The sequence below is a fragment of the Grus americana genome, chromosome 21 (assembly GCF_028858705.1).
Source record: "Grus americana isolate bGruAme1 chromosome 21, bGruAme1.mat, whole genome shotgun sequence".
Lineage (NCBI taxonomy): Eukaryota > Metazoa > Chordata > Aves > Gruiformes > Gruidae > Grus > Grus americana.
In genome coordinates this window covers 250830-265733 of record NC_072872.1, presented here as the reverse complement: position 1 = coordinate 265733, position 14904 = coordinate 250830, and the positions used below count along the sequence as shown (strand labels likewise).

The following is a 14904-nucleotide window of genomic DNA, read 5'->3' as shown; positions in this document are numbered from 1 at the left end:
GACACGCAGTGTAGAAAGAGGCTTTTTGCCTGACCATGGTGGGCTGTGGATTTGCTCCTCTCATGTGGACTCTTTCCCTCTTTTCCCCTAAGCAAAACGATGGGCAGTTCACAGTGATCCAGCTGGTGGGCATGTTGCGGGGCATCGCGGCAGGCATGAAGTACCTGGCCGATATGAACTACGTGCACCGGGACCTGGCTGCCCGCAACATCCTGGTGAACAGCAACCTGGTCTGCAAAGTGTCTGACTTCGGCCTCTCGCGTTTTCTGGAGGATGACACCTCTGATCCCACCTACACCAGTGCACTGGTAAAGCTGCTCTTCCAGAGTGGGAGGGCTGGGTGGTGAAGGAAGGAGTCAGGGAGAGAGAGGGAAGGGGGGAGATACCCCTTTGATGTGGGGAGCGCTTTTTCAGGGTGCCAACAATGGAAATAAGGTGCCAGATGGGAAAGACTAATGAAATGAACCAAGATTTTCTCTTGCAAAGTCCTATCCAATTGTCCAGTGGCTGTTGATGGGCCCTACAGTCATTCTTGTATATAACTGAGCCTTCTTCTAAACATGTCTGCAAACATATTCATGTCCCTGATAAAGCCCTTAGCTGGGATGATGCGTTATACCCACCCAGCTGGGGGTCCTCCGAGATGCTGCCCTGACAGATCTGTTGTCAGTGCAGCAAGTTTTGGGGTGTTTTACCATCACTGTCCAATCGTGCTGCCCTGCTCTCTGGGAGTCCATGATCCTTTTTCATGTCATGTCATGGGCTCAGCCCCAGAACAACAGACTGAAGCGTGGATGCATGCTGGGTGAAGCCCTGCAGCATTAGATACTGATCTCCCAGAGAGTCTGTCTGAATTAGAGAAACATCCCCAGAAATGGCTTCATGATCACATAACAGCTTCCCAGGAACGCCACGGTGCCAGTGACACAAGCACTACCGAGGACTCGTGGTCCGTCTCAGGCTACAGAATGTGTACTGGGACTAAAGGATGATTGGAAGACTTTGTCGCAGCCAGGAGTTCTCACAGATACCATTGTTTGCAAAGGCAGACCGCATCGCCCTACACTGATGCTACAGGATCAATGCCTACAGACAATGCCTATGACAGGACTTCTTGGAAATAAGTGTTGATAAATCTGGGGCATGATCTGTAGGAAATCATCTCTCCCAGATCGTTTGAAGCTGCCAGTGATGTCTGGCATAACTCTTAGTGAACAGTAGTTGAACACCTAACAACACCTGAAATTGTGCACTTCTCATCTGAATTTGTGTAGCTTCAGACATCAACCATTCGATCTTGTACAATCATTCTCTGGCTTTTAGAAACACTAGCAACGTGTATTTTTCACAACATGATCCTTACACCCAATTAACTTTCTTTTTGTTAAGTACACGGGAGCTTCTGGTATTTAATACTGTTTTCTGTAGGTTTTCTCTCTGTCATCTTTAATTTATTCTTCTTGAACTATGGGCACTGTAGCGGGACATATACTATCTATACCCATAGAATATGTGCACCCGCTGTAACAGACTACGAGAAGTAACAGTATCTTCCTCTTCAAAATGCACCATCCTCAAATGCCCCAAGATGCATGAATGTTTTTAATTATACTTATCCCAGAGGCCTTGTGTCCATGGTTGGACAATAGCCACAAGCTATGGCTTGGGAGATTCATGCTGGACCATCAGAAAATCTCCTTCTCCAACAGGGTGGTGAAGCTCTGGGTCAGATCACCAGAGAGGTGGGAGGTCTCACTGAAGTGAGTTCCCATGAGGATCCTCCAAATATACCCAGCCTGTAATTTCTGCTTTGGGACTTCTTTTTTACCTATTTTTTACATTCACTGCTTGTCAGGAGCTCTGTTAAGAGTATGCCTGGTGGAGAGGACATCATGTTTGGTATGGAATGCTTGGTCTTCCCCTTTTGTAGAAAACAGAATATTTTGTCTGAGGTTTGTGGCTATGAGATTAAGGAACATTAACTTTTTTTCATTCTTCTAGCATGTCTAGGGTCTGTCCTATTAAGCCCTAGGAAACCGTTAATAAGACATGGTAGTTATTCAGTGACAAAATATAATGTTCCTTAATCTTCTCGAAACCACAAAATGCAGACTTTACTTATTTTCCAGCACAGGGGAAGATTTTTCCTTCAGAAGCTCACTTGAGTTGTGAATGGCTCAAGTCCAAAGACCCTGGCGGAAGATCAGGAGGCTGTAAGGGCTTAAGCAGAGTGTTGTGATCCCTGTGTCCCCATGCTGTGTATGCCACTCTTGTGCACTTCTGTGCACAACTCCTGTATGGGAGTGGAGAGTCCTGATTTCTCCAGAGCTGCTGTTGCTCGGCAGGATCACAGAGACCCCCAGTGCCCACCCAGTCCATCCCATTTCCCACCAGTTACCAAGCATGCCACACTAAAGAGGATGTTCACTCTGCCTGTCTCCAGAAACGGGCAGGATCAAAAACTGCTGGATAATGTATATATCAACAAACAGACTGACACACAAGGACTTCAGCTCGAGAGGATGATGTATCACTGACTTCAAAGAGTCTACAGATGTAGAAGGCTGAAGAAGAAGGTGTTCTAATTCCTTTTATTCTGCTCTGGAGATAGCTAGGTGACAGCAAAAGGATGGAGGGAGACTCGAAGGGGATCAATTTGGATTTTTCTACATTCATACCCATTCATTTTTCTACAGAAGACCCTACTAGCACAATGGGCATTTTATCGTGCCAAAGATTGCTGTAGCAGTAGGCAGGTGGAAGGAGCTAGGCTTGTTTAATATGATGAAGAGGAGGCTGAGGGGACATCTGTAAGTGACCTGCAGTACATGAAGGGCAGTTACGAAGAAGACAGAGCCAAACTCTTTGAAGTGGTACCAGATGGTACAGTAAGGGGCAATAGACAAAATTGTGCCTTGGGAGGGTCAAGGTGAATACAAGGAAAAGCTGCTTCCCCAAGAGGGTGGTGCAGCCCTGGGACAGGTCACCAAATCGGGGGGGGGGGAATCATCATCCTTGAAGGTTTCCCAGACTTGGCTGGACAAGCCACAGCCACCCTGATGTTAGGGATTGTCCTGTGGTCCCTTCCTTCTAGGATTTCACCAGCACATTGGAGACGAATATTTTGGACACTTGTCTTTTTCAGTTACTCTTGCTCTTTCTGTTACTGTCCTCTCTGGTGTTTTCCTGCAGGGTGGGAAGATCCCAATACGGTGGACAGCACCTGAGGCAATTCAGTACCGAAAATTCACATCGGCCAGTGATGTGTGGAGCTATGGAATAGTCATGTGGGAGGTGATGTCGTATGGCGAGCGGCCTTACTGGGATATGACCAATCAAGATGTGAGTTGTTAAGAAACAAGGAGCAGAAACACTGAAATTGGGAGCATTGCAAGGCCAAAGCATGGCTACAGCTAGACCCAGCCTGTGGCGTGTCTGGAGCCTTCTCTGTCATAGGACATGTGTCCAAGGTCAACACATTTGGAAAATGGGGATAACTTTGGCTTTTGTTCTGGTCCCATTGTGCTACTGTGGCAGAGATTAGGGACTGTACAACACCCACTGCAGTAGGACAGGGTTAATGTGAGCACCCTCAGGGGTAGACAGATGCCCAGGAGGAAAGGGAGCAGGTGGGTTGAAAACAAAATGCTGACACTGACCAGAGAGCTCCTGGAGAAGCAGGCAGATCTTCATGTGCAGGAGACCATGGGCATTTGGTGAAAGTTCTTTACAGAGTCACCAAATGGTTTGGGTTGGAAGGGACCTTTAAAGACCATCTAGTCTAACCCCCTGCCATGGTCAAGGACATATTCCACTAGATGGTCATTAAGTCTCCCATGGCAAGCTTGCACTGTGGTGTGTAAGAATCCAAGCAGCTTGTACGCAGCTAGAAGTCAAACCACAAGGTATTTCAGAACATCCTTAATTTTAAATACTTTATGACTCTTCTCTAATTCAGGTGGAACTGTGATGTGCACTCCTTGCTCCCTGGGACCCAGGCAGTTTCTGTAAGCCCTTGCCTCCATACAAAGATGACCGTGGCTGTAGTCCACACCTTTCACCATAGCAATGCCATTCTCCCTGTTTCTATTGACCTGGGTGGTCAAAGCTCATCCATCCAGTGGCACTGAGTGCCATGCAGAGCGCTACACCTGCATTTGTGTATCTATGAGACCCCTTTGGTGTGGGGGACTGTGGTGGGTTGAGCCTGGCTGGGGGCCAGGTGCCCACCAGAGCCGCTCTCTCACTCCCCTCATTCACTAAACAGGGGAGAAAAGGCATAACGAAATGCTTGTGGGTCGAGATAAGGACAGGGAGAGATCACTCACTAATTGTTGTCACGAGCAAAACAGACTGAACTTAGAGAGGGAATTCATCTAATTTATTACTAGGCAAAACAGAGTAGAGGAATGAGAAAATAAAATCAACTCTTAAAACACTTCCCCCCCACCCCTCCCATCTTCCCGGGCTCAACTTCACTCCCGGCTTCAACCTTCCCCCCTCAGCGGCACAGGGGGACGGGGAATGGGGGTTACGGTCAGTTCATCTCACGGTGTTTCTGCCGCTTCTTCATCCTCAGGGGGAGGACTCCTCTCATCGTTCCCCTGCTCCAGCATGGAGTCCCTCTCACGGGGTGGAGACCTTCAGGAGCAAACTGCTCCAGCGTGGGGTCCCCCACGGGGTCACAAGTCCTGCCAGCAAACCTGCTCTGGCGTGGGCTCCCCTCTTCACGGGTCCACCGGTCCGGCCAGGAACTTGCTCCAGCGTGGGCTTCCCATGGGCCACAGCCTCCTTCAGGTGCCTCCACCTGCTCCGGCGTGGGGTCCTCCATGGGCTGCAGGTGGAATCTCTACACCCCCTCATCCTTCCTCCATGGGCTGCAGGGGGACAGCCTGCTTCACCATGGTCTTCACCACGGGCTGCAGGGGGATCTCTGCTCCGGCGCCTGGAGCTCCTCCTCCCCCTCCATCTGCACTGACCTTGGTGTCTGCAGAGTTTCTTACATCTTCTCACTCCTCTCTCCGGCTGCAAAAGCTCTCTCTCTCTAAGTGTTTTTCTTCTTAAATATGTTATCACAGAGGCGCTGATTGGCTTGGCCTTGGCCAGCGGCGGGCCCGTCTTAGAGCAGGCTGGCATTGGCTCTGTCAGACACAGGGGAAGCTTCTAGCAGCTTCTCACAGAAGCCACCCCTGTAGCCCACCCCCGCCACCAAAACCCTGCCACGCAAACCCAACACAGGCTCCCAGGTCTCTTGTAGTATTGTCTCTCTGAAGAGCTGCCCTTCTTCATAGAATCATGGAATCATTAAGGCTGGAAAAGACCTCTAAGATCATCAAGTCCAACCATCAACCCAACACCACCATGTCTACTAAACCATGTCCTGAAGTGCCATGTCTACATGTTTTTTGAACACCTCTAGGGATGGTGACTCCACCACCTCTCTGGGCAGCCTGTTCCAATGCTTGACTACTCTTTCGGTGAAGAAATTTTTCCCAATATCCAATCTAAACCTTCCCTGACACAACTTGAGGCCATTTCCTCTTGTCCTATCACTAGTTACTTGGGAGAAGAGACCAACACCCACCTCACTACAACCTCCTTTCAGGTAGTTGTAGAGAGCAATAAGGTCTTCCCTCAGCCTCCTCTTCTCCAGACTAAACAATCTCAGTTCCCTCAGCTGCTTCTTGTCAGACTTGTTCTCCAGATCCTTCACCACTTCATTGCCCTTCTCTGGACATGCTTCAGCAGCTCAATGTCCTTCTTGTACTGAGGGGCCCAAAACTGAACACAGTACTGAAGGTGCAGCCTCACAAGTGCCAAGTACAGGGGGACGACCACATCCCTACTCCTGCTGGCCACACTATTCCTGTTCACGCAATCTTCACCTTGTGAACCCTCAGAATCTAACACCAAGGTCCTGGGTAGACCCTTGGTGTGCAGAAGGCTTGTCCTCCTCCTCTGCTGCAAGCCTGGGTCTTGCAAACCTGCATATTACAGCATCTGCCTGGCTTCCAGCTTGTTTCAGAACTGCCTCTGGGCAGTCCATTGGAAGCCTTCAGACTGCCACCTCCATCTCCATCATCCTGTGGGCTCCAGAAAAAAACTGCCTTACAGGGAGAGAGTGAGAGCCAAGCTCCCACCTGACTCCCGCAACTCCTCCTGCCCCAATGGCAAATCACACATTTTTCAAGTCAATATAACTCCATCCATCCCATGTCAGGTTTCTCCAGAGTGGGACAATTTGCTCCCTAGTGCCTGGTGTGGAATTTATTCAAGTGAGTCCCCACACCTGGAGCAGACAGATGATATCTTAGCATCTTTGGCTGTTCGTGGCCTTGCCCCAGCTCCTGGCATACCAGAAGAGTCTTTGCATCAACTGTTTGAGCCAAAGGGAAGGCATGCCCTTCTCAGAAAGGATAATTCCTTTCCATTAAGGCTTCGTTATCGCCTGCAGTTTCAAGCATTTCCTGCAGCCAGGTGTCACTGTCCTCCCTGCCTCAGCATCCCTCTGTACACATAGCCTTCTGCCATCTCCCTCCCTTGTCCTCCTCCCCTGGACTTCCTCCCTCACTGGCTTCTCCTGCCACAACCCCCGTGCTGCAGCAGCACGGATCCAGCCAGCGGGGATGGCAGAGCCTGTGCTCGTCCCGGCCTCTTCCCCTTCTTCTGCCGCAGGACATTGTGCCCCAGAAGCTGTCACCACTTAATTGCAGCTGGTCCTCCCTGTGAATGAGCACGTGGTGGATATTTGCTGCAGATTAGCCTCCTGACCCCGGGGTGTGAGCGCCTGGGGAGGCTGGGGGGGCAGAGGAGACGGGAAGTGCAGCCAGTGCCACCTCGCTGGATGCGTCTGCTGGTGGCAAGGCGGGTGGCTTGTCGGGAAACCATTTGGTCCATGCCAGAGATGAGCGCTTGATGCTTGTGTGATGATCCTCCCCAGCCCTGCTCCCCTCCGTGCTTCCCCTCCCCTCTGTCTCGGGTAGATCTGCCATCCAGAGAGCTGGGAGAGGGGACAGCTTGCACCTCTTGGGACAATCCCTGAATGGGAGCCAAGAGCTGCACAAAGCACACCAGCCATCAGGTTGGACCTTCACAGGCCTGGTGGGGCACCATCATGTCCAGCCAGGGGGGCAGAGGGGAGGGAGGGAGGACTCCTTCCATCTGGTGCACTTTGGCAGCAGCGCTGCCAGCCCCATCTGTCTCGGGTCAGTCTGCCCAGCACCTTGGCCACACGATTCAGTGTCTAGAGCACCCTCCCAATCCATTCTCTGCCTGAAGCCACAGTCCTTTAGACCCTGCCAGATGCCCCACCTCACACCTTGCACTGCTTGGCATGGATCTGCCACCTACCCTCCCTTGTAGCAGCAGCCTTCTACTGCCACAGCACCTCCGGTGTCTCCTCTCTACCAGCCTTTCCTGCTGCTCTCCCAATCCCAACTGCAGTATCCCCGATTTTTTTCTTTGCAGCCTTCCTGCTCGGAAGTGTATTCATCATGCTGCCGTATGGGTATGGCTAGTCCTTCCTCAGGAGGGTGGTACAGCCCTGGGCTAGCCCACCAGACAGATTTCTGCCCTTGGAAGTATGCAAGACATGGCTGGACAAAGCCATGGCAGCCTTGATCACATGGTGAGAATAGCCAGAGACATCGAGGTCCTTCCACTGGGATCCCTGAGGGAGGTTCTGTCAATCTCGTCCCCATTTTTATCATCTCTGTGGAGAGTTGGTCATTTCAAAGTGCTGCTCCTGATTTCAGTTACTGCAGTATCCTCAGTTCTGGTTTTGATCCTCACTTCTGGTTTTCACTGCCATGCACAAGCCTGTTTCTAGTGTCCAAGGCTCCTTCTGCTCGCCTTTCATTGCCCGTGCAGTGTGTATGACCATAGGATGCATAAGGCCAAGAAGGCAGGAGAAGCCTGCCTGTCACATAGGGCCCCGGAAGAAGCCGTGGAGTTCCATGCTGCTTGATTACCCAGGAGAGGATGGAGGGCTACAGGTGCAGAGTGACAGGGAGATGGGGTTCCCCTTGAAGATCCCCAAACCCTTGTGCATGTGCTCTTTCCACTGAACAGTGCAAGACCAGGCATTTTCCCAGGTCGTGTGGTGCAGTAAGGAGAGACCAAACAGGCAGCAGCCAAAGCCTTCGTGCCCACAGAGCTGCAGCGTGGCTTAGGCAAGGTGTGCTGCAACCCTTCTCTGCATGCTGCAGCAAAGTTCTCCTGTGCCTGGCTCTGCTGGCCAAGATCTTGGTCCTTCCTGCTGTGTGCTTCAGTTTGCACGTACACAGGACTGTGGGGTGATCAGCTCTTACTGCTGGCTCGGCACACCCAGCCCTGTCCTGTGGCATGACGCTGTCGCCTGGAAGGGCTAGGTTGCTGGCAGGAGTAGAAAGCACCACTGAAGGAAGGAAGAGTCTCCAGGGAGACCTTAATAGCACCTTCTAGTCCCTAAAGGGGCCTACAGGAAAGCTGGAGAGGGACTGTTTACAAGGACAGGGAGTGACAGGACAAAGGAGCATGACTTTAAACTAAAAGAGGGTAGATTCAGATTAGATATTGGGAAGAAATTCTTCCCTGTGAGGGTGGTGAGGCCCTGGCACAGGTTGCTCGGAGAAGTTGTGGATGCCCCATCCCTGGAAGTGTTCCAGGCCAGGTTGGATGGGGCTTTGGGCAACCTGGGCTAGTGGAGGGTGTCCCTGCCCATGGCAGGGGGGTTGGAACAGGATGGGCTGTGAGGTCCTTTCCAACCCAAACCATTCTATGATTCTGTGAAAACACAGAGGCATCTTCCCCTGTCTGTAACTCACGAGCAGACCTTTCACTGGAAGGGATGGTCTCCTCCCAGTGAGCTGTTGCATTGTGCTGTGTACCTGTCCGAAAACATGAACCCTTCTCTTTGAGTCACCTTTCTTATGCCTGGAGCTGCGGGCTCACACATCCTTGTCAAGGTAGCAGGGATGCTGTCTTTTCCCAGATTAGGAGACTGATGGGCATGACTCATCACAAGTAGTCAGCACGGCTGAGCAAGGCTGGCATCACCTTACAGGACGACATGACATGCAGGGGGCTGGGAGTTAGAGAGTGGTGCATTGCTACAAGAATAGGTGGCTGAGATGACAGGCAGCAGTAAGTATGGGCAGAGCAGCCCTGTTGTGGTATGGTTGGCCATGCCAGTCACCCTCAGGATCCAAGAAAAAGAACATTATAAATTAAATAGGTTTTATTGCCACTGTATTGATCTTTGTTTCTCCTCTTGCAGGTGATAAATGCTATTGAGCAGGACTATCGGCTGCCACCGCCGATGGATTGTCCAAACGCCCTGCACCAGCTGATGCTTGACTGTTGGCAGAAAGATCGAAACCATAGACCCAAATTTGGGCAAATTGTCAACACCTTAGATAAAATGATCCGAAATCCTAACAGCCTGAAAGCCATGGCACCTCTTTCCTCTGGGTATGTATCCCTGTCTTACTCTTGTCCTTTGGCTTCTATTTGCAGATCTGCTGTCCTTTGTGTCCTGGTGGGCACCATCCTTGCCTGTCTCTAGGCTAGCTGTTTTAGAGGCAGCTTGGCCCATGTTGTTTGGTCCTTTATAGGAAGGGCATTAAAAGATGTCAAGGTCACTCTGATCCCTCTCCTTGGACAGGTTAGATCTGGTGAACAGCTCATTGAGTTGGATGGTGTACTCTGCACAGTTAGAGGAGCATCTTGGTTTCATGTACACATGATTGCTGGATGGTTGTTGTTGCTTTGGTAGTCCAATCTCATATGCAGTGGAGGCAATAAAGCCTCGTTAGGCAGTATGATGTTTCCCTGGACTGGGTGGGGATACACCAACTTGTGGGAAGCACTGGCCCCATCATGAGACTGCACTTTCTTCCCTTGCGCAGCCAGGATTTTAGAGCTGCATCCCATCATCGTTGATGGCTCCTACCTCTCCTGTATGGACTGATCCAGAAAGACTTCTCTGATGCTCTGCACAGTCCTTCCCTCAGTTGAATAGAGTGCTTTCTGGGTGGTACTTCTTAATACGGTGCAGTGCAGGCACTGTGAACGATGCTGGTCCAGGTCCCTCCAGCTGATGGAGGGTACAGAAATACATGTGCTTGCCACTGTTTGTTCTTCTCATTCCCCATTTCTGTTTCAGGATGAACCTCCCCCTACTTGACCGCACAATCCCGGATTACAGCAGCTTCAACACTGTGGATGAATGGCTGGATGCCATCAAGATGAGCCAGTACAAGGAGAGCTTTGCCAGTGCTGGTTTCACCACCTTTGACGTAGTATCTCAGATGACTGTAGAGTAAGTGCCCAGGCTTCTAGTCCCAAAACACAAGGAAAAGCCTCAGTAGTTTAACAACAATTGGTTGTTATTGAATTAGTTTTTATTTTCACATGATGTAGTTTTACTTTTTCTAGAATTTCTGCTTTGTGGATTCACTTTTAGTCTGTTCACTTTCTGCAGAACTACTCTGTTCTGCAGGCTCTGTCTTGTCTCCAGACTGTGTGTCTGTATCTGCAGAATTCATTTCCACACTGTCACGCTGCATGTCCCCACTGTGAAAACGAAAACCCCCACAAGGGTTTCCAAAACACCAACACGGAGCAAATGGAGATTTCAGACCAGCATCAGACAATTCTCCAGCCACTCAAGCACTTTTAGACTCCACAGTCCTCTTGGATGTATGGTGCATTGGCAGTGGAGACAAGCATGCTGCAAGCAAATTTCTGCCTAAGAAAGGCCTCTGAAAGATGGTTTCAAGTTTGTTCTGAATTGTCCTGCATCCACTAAAAACATCCCTCGGTGGCAAAATCTTAGCAAGTTCTTCAGAGAAAGTAGGCAGCTGAAATCCATTTGTGGTGGTTTTTGAAGTCCCTTGGGGCTAGCTGGGGCTTTGATGCCTCTGGTGAAAGAGTTGTGGTTGGTTGCAGTTAGCTTTAGAAACCCTGCCTAAGAAAGCGCCAAGCATTAAAACCATCTGTAAGTGCTACGATGTCTCTGTGCCTGATAACCAGGAAGGTTTTTGGATTTGGTGCCTAATTCCAGACTTTAAATCTACCAGTGAATCAGAATCCTTTCACACAAACAGCCAAACTGACCTTTTCTGGCTTTTTGTTCTTACTTGCTGCCAGGAGATTCACATGGCAATTCTGACTGTTTTAGCACATCTGTGGTACAACCCCAAGGCCCTAGGGATGATTTTGGCACTCTCTAGGCTGTGTTCGTACGACAAAAAGAGGGTCCATAAAATCTGAAGGATAGGGAAGAACTTTGACCAAACTGGGACATCACACCTGCACCACAACCCAACCCTGCCTAGGTTGTGCTATTTGCAATATATGTAACAGCAAACAGTTCTGCAGGCAGTCCAGCTAATGAAGTCTCTTTTTTCATGGACATGCTCAGTGTCCCTGAAATGCCACTTCTCCCAATTCCTTACCATGTCCCTCACAACGTCTTCCAAATCTTCTCCGAGTGCCTTCATCACAATCACAAGGGTATCCTCAGCTCATGTCCCCACCAGTTTTGACAAACCTCCCTTCCACGTTTCTCACCTGCTTCAAGTCCTTTTTCCTTGAGAAATCATGCTGCAACATTACTTGAAACCACCTTCTGATGTTCACTGGTCTTTGCAGAAGTAGGTAATCTTATAAGTGGAGCTGAATTGCGATAAGACACTGTTTTCTTCAAATTTGGATAGCCAGCAAAGTGTAAATGTTTACTGAAGACTGCTTCATTTCACCAAATCCACATGGTTTCAACACTGAACTACTTGAAAAGTTTCTCACTGGTTTGTCTGGAGGCCAGGACACCTGGGCCACCGAAGGACCTATGTCCAGGGCAGAAAGCTTAGGAAGCACAGGGCTGTGCAGGACCAGAGTCTTAATCTAGTTTACAGACATGAGTGAAGACTTTGGGCTTTGTTCCCAATCAGAACAAAAGCAAAAGTCAAAATGCCAGTCTCATCCAAGGAGGAAAATTCCCTAGCTCAGCGCATCTGGCTGAGGCAGAGGAGGGAATGGAAAGCCCTCGCACTAAGAAGAACAGTCACTGTGAAGAACACTGTCCTGGGTGCCAGAGTTGTGCAGTGTGCCAGCAGGTTTACAGCTGCTTTGCTGTGCAGGAGTTTGGGCAGCAGCAAAGCTGTGTCTTGGATGTTTGCTCTCACACCGATCTCAGAGGGTATGGGCTGAAGCCTGCTCCAATGGTGGTCTCCAATCAGTTACCACCAGTTAGAATGTGTAAATCTGTGGCATATCCCCATGCCCAGCTTTCCTTCTTCATGCTCATTTTGTTTGACCAGAGAGACAAGGTCAAAGCAAGCTCTAAAGCAAACATACAGGCTCATGTGCCACTCGTGCTAGAGGATGTTTCTCCACCTTTCCTTGGAGCTCCTGTTTACCCTTCTTTGCCCATTGACTCCCACTCTAAAACAGGCAAGGGTTTTGCCGCGCTTCTTCTTAAAAGTCTGTTCCTAACACTCAGGAGAAAAAGGCAACTAAAAATCCTTAGAGTCAGGTATGGTTCATGTCTCATGAATGCCATCCGTTCCCTGATCAGAATTCATGACTGAGATTTATCCACCAAATGAGAGATGAGTAGCAAACTCAGCTGGAGTGATCACAGATGGGACCAATGCAGAGTCACACTGATGCTCTTGGCATGACCTTTAATTTTCCCAAATGCCTAATAGTTATAAAAAATAGAAGCAATGCAAACACTAGATTGCCATGATTTAGCAAAGAGGATAACTAGCAAAAGTTTATCACTTCATGGCCTCAACAGATCAAAGCAAAAGTAGCAAGAACAGCCATCATCTGCACAGGGGGAGTGAGATTCACACTGATGAGGGTGTAGCACATCCTGTTCATATATCTCCAGGGATGGAAAAAATGGGTTACTGTGTCACAAAATGAGAGAGATAATCCACACGTGCAATGAAAGAAACAAAACGATACAAGGGTAGAAAACCTATGGCAAATTCAATTACAAGCAGTGAGCAGAGCCTGTGGTATTTGATTTCACAATCTATTGAGGCTTCCAGTGCTCTGGGGGTGCTGCAGGTAGGTAGTAAATGCAAAGATTGGGAGATGAAGCAAGGGAGAGTCAAAGAGAAACCGTGGAGGTTTCATCCAGTTTGTGTGCATTTGTTGCATTCATGGAATAAATCTGTGGAGAGTTCAGCTCCCTACACACCACGGTCCAGGGTGACACTCATACACGGGCTTGTTCTGCTGTGAGAAAATGTCTTCTGATATTTATGCAGTATTTGTTTCTTTTCCTCCCAAAGGGACATTCTGCGAGTTGGGGTCACTTTAGCAGGACACCAGAAGAAAATTCTGAACAGTATCCAGGTGATGAGAGCACAGATGAACCAAATTCAGTCTGTGGAGGTTTGATAGGTATGTGTCTGCCTACTCCTCTTCCTTGAGGCCCTGCTCCCCTTTGCCCCTGTATGTCTGAGCTCCAGCTCTTGAGTGTTCTGCATGGACCGGAGACAGGCAGCTGCCCTGAGGATCATGGCAACAGGAAGAAACGCCCCGTCATAATAATGAGAAGTCACCAAGAGCTTCTAGAATTTAAGCAATGGAAAAAGGGAACAAAAAAGACAACTATTTTGAAAAAAAACCACAATGAAATATTTTTAAATAATAATAAAGCAATTGCATTCTTGAAAAGGGCTCCAAGACCAATGGGAGTCTCCAAAGGAAGAGAAAAGAGCAGCTTCATCTATTTCCTCTTGCACAAGGCTGCTGCAGCTGGGCCCAGACACCTCTGGAGCAATGAGACTTTTTCAAGAAGATGAATGCAAAGAAAGGTGTCGAGAAGCACTTCTCCTTCTCATGTGGGATGGTGGCTCTGGGAATGTCCTGCAGCCAGCAGTGCTTCCCGAAAGCCCCTGTTAGCAAATCAAAGGGGAGAGAGAGCTGAAGCTCTTTGGTGCTGTGGAACCAAGTGCATCTCAGAAATTGATGGACTTCTTCAAAAGCCGAAGACTTTTTTTTAAAAAAAAACAAACTGAGACTAGAAGAGGCTGTTTCCAACAAATGAGAAGGAATCTGTAACGCTTGGGGGGGTGGGGATGGGGAAAACCAATCCTTTTTACATCTCTTATTTTCTCTTGTCATGGAACAGTTTTGTGAGTGACAGTTTCCTAAGGGTCCGTCCATCTACCCTCCAATGGCATCATTGTCTCATACATATCATATGCACAAGACTTTTAGTGATGTCCTCACTAGATGCCAATGATCTTTTCCCAGAAGACTTCCCAAGTACAGTATGTAGTAGTTTTTGATTACAAATGCTGATGTGTACCTTTATTTTTTGGTTGTCATTGTTGGGAGATTTGTCCTTTTACCTTGTTTTGTTAACACCAGTTTGTGAGTTTGGGGTTGGAAATTTTTGGTTGGTTCGGGTTTTTTTTAATGAAAAAGAAATGACATCTCCAAGCATCATATCATTCAAGAACTTAAACCCCTTCCCTGTGGAAGGAAAAATTGCAGCTTACTGACCATATGCCAGGAGAAAAATTTTTTATATGCACATTTCCTCCCGTTTGCTTGTTTGGTATTTTGCAATTTGTCATGGCCCGACAGATGTTTCTAACTGTTGGGTTTCCACTTGTTCGCCAAGATGAAATGACCACCTGCTCGATTCAGGGTTGCTGGTGCAGGGGTGAGCAGCATCACAGAAGATTTGAGGAATAGGGGGTTTGCAGGGGGGTGGGAAAGACGGGGTGGGAGGGTGGGTTGTGGGAGGCAATGATGACTCCACAGCTGGCTGTCTGAGCCCTTTGGAAATGTCTGGCTGCTTAGAAAGGTGTCTGGTGCACGGGCCACAGAAAGGCAGGGTAAGCCCAGTCCTCTAAGAGGACCTCGTGGCACGTGGTTTCTTGGGAGTCTGAA

General features: G+C 49.0%; 1 protein-coding gene across 2 annotated transcripts in view; it reads left to right on the top strand.

The window, feature by feature from the left end:
- EPHB2 (EPH receptor B2) overlaps window positions 1–14695 on the top strand; it is a 131949-nt gene extending 117254 nt beyond the window's left edge. For both annotated transcript variants that reach the window (XM_054849924.1, XM_054849923.1), the window contains exons 12-16: window positions 93–308; window positions 3193–3342; window positions 9257–9450; window positions 10145–10300; window positions 13290–14695. In XM_054849924.1, the coding sequence (XP_054705899.1) occupies window positions 93–308; window positions 3193–3342; window positions 9257–9450; window positions 10145–10300; window positions 13290–13398 (825 nt within the window). In that variant the 3' untranslated portion in view covers window positions 13399–14695. The remainder of the gene's footprint in view (window positions 1–92; window positions 309–3192; window positions 3343–9256; window positions 9451–10144; window positions 10301–13289) is intronic.
- The last annotated feature ends 209 nt before the right edge of the window (window positions 14696–14904 follow it).